General features: G+C 28.4%; 1 protein-coding gene across 1 annotated transcript; it reads left to right on the forward strand.

Annotated features, from left to right (window-relative positions):
* Positions 1-119: 119 nt before the first annotated feature.
* LOC125853165 (apyrase-like) lies at positions 120-1,501 on the forward strand (the record flags this gene model as incomplete). The annotated part of the gene is made up of 3 exons (XM_049532838.1): positions 120-334; positions 472-661; positions 1,332-1,501. Coding segments are annotated over 3 exons (545 nt in total), but the record flags the coding sequence as incomplete, so codon positions are not given.
* Positions 1,502-1,544: the final 43 nt, after the last annotated feature.

Consider the following 1,544-nt stretch of genomic DNA (forward strand, 5'->3'; position numbering starts at 1 on the left):
TGTACGTAGACCTTACTCCTAACTTGTAAAGGTAAAAACACCTAAATTTCCGGGGAAAAATATAAATTCAAATTATCTCATTACAAATTTAACCATAATATCTACTATTTTATTTGAAGGTTACTACACATATGGGGGAGTAGCATATAAAGCTTCACCTTTACCAAATGGTTCAAGTTTAAGAAAATGCAAGGCAATTGTGTGGAAGACACTTAAGTTAAATGCACCATGTAAATATTATACTTGTACTTTTAATGGTGTATGGAATGGTGGAGGTCTTGATGCTATCAAGAATATATATATTTCATCATTTTTCTTTGATATGGCTTCTGAGGTAATACGTATATAATTATTCATCAATTCTTACTTCCCAATATTGAAGAACGTAACATAAATATCAGCAGAGGCCAAGATAAAGAACACGTTATATATATTATTGAGTACATTGTAACATGAGTTATTATATTACAGGTTAATATTGTTGATCCAAAAGCATCATCAGGCAAAGCTAAACCAATACAATACCTAAATGCAGCCAAGATTGCTTGCAAGCTAAAAGCTGAAGAAGTAAAATATGTGTTTCCTAATGTGGATAGTAAAGATCTCCCATATCTTTGCATGGATATGATATACCAATTCTCTTTACTTGTGGATGGATTTGGTAAGTTTTGGTATAACGACGCTGTTTGTATAAATATTTTTAGCTACTATAAAAAAACATATAACATGACATAAATATCAATTTTGAAATAAACTTGACCGTTATGATGAAATGCTATTATAGAGAATGCCAGTTATAGAGAGTCTGTAACAATAAAGTCACTCAACGTTACTATCTAATTGTTATAATAATAAATATATCTTGATATATGGGTAGGATTTATCGTTATAGCAGGTAAAGTTTACTGACTTTGTTGTTATACTTCGTCTGTATCATTTTATGTGATTAGGTGTGTATAATGTATCAAAATACCCTTTGATTCTTGTGGTATAAAAAAATATGTCACATGGAATGTAAAGTTTAAGAGTTAAAATATCGTAGAAAGTAACATTCTCTTATATACAAACTAAAGAAAATTAAGACACATATAAATTAAATGAGAGGGAGTAGTTGGTACGATTACTTTAATCAAACAAAAAAGTAGTTTTGTTATACTATTGTTATAGTGAATAGAATTCAGTTACTTAACGTAACAAAAAATAGTTTTTATGACTTTATAATTATGATAAATATAGTTTAATGACTATACGTGAAATTAATTCATATTTTGTTGGAATATTAACAAATAAGTAGAGTTTTAATCAATTCATTTTTTTGGATTATTTTTCAGGTTTGAATCCTCATAGAGAGATTACATTGGTGCATGATATTAATTACAAAAATAATCGTGTGGAAGCAGCATGGCCATTGGGTTGTGCAATTGACGTAGTCTCATCATCATCTTCAAGGACTCACATTTCATCTTCTTAATTAAATATTATTTCTAATCTAATTAATTAATTAATGCTTTGTAAGGCATTGTGTTTCTCTTGTTTAATTTACA

The sequence above is a fragment of the Solanum stenotomum genome, unplaced genomic scaffold (assembly GCF_019186545.1).
Source record: "Solanum stenotomum isolate F172 unplaced genomic scaffold, ASM1918654v1 scaffold9653, whole genome shotgun sequence".
NCBI classification, from domain to species: Eukaryota; Viridiplantae; Streptophyta; class Magnoliopsida; order Solanales; family Solanaceae; genus Solanum; species Solanum stenotomum.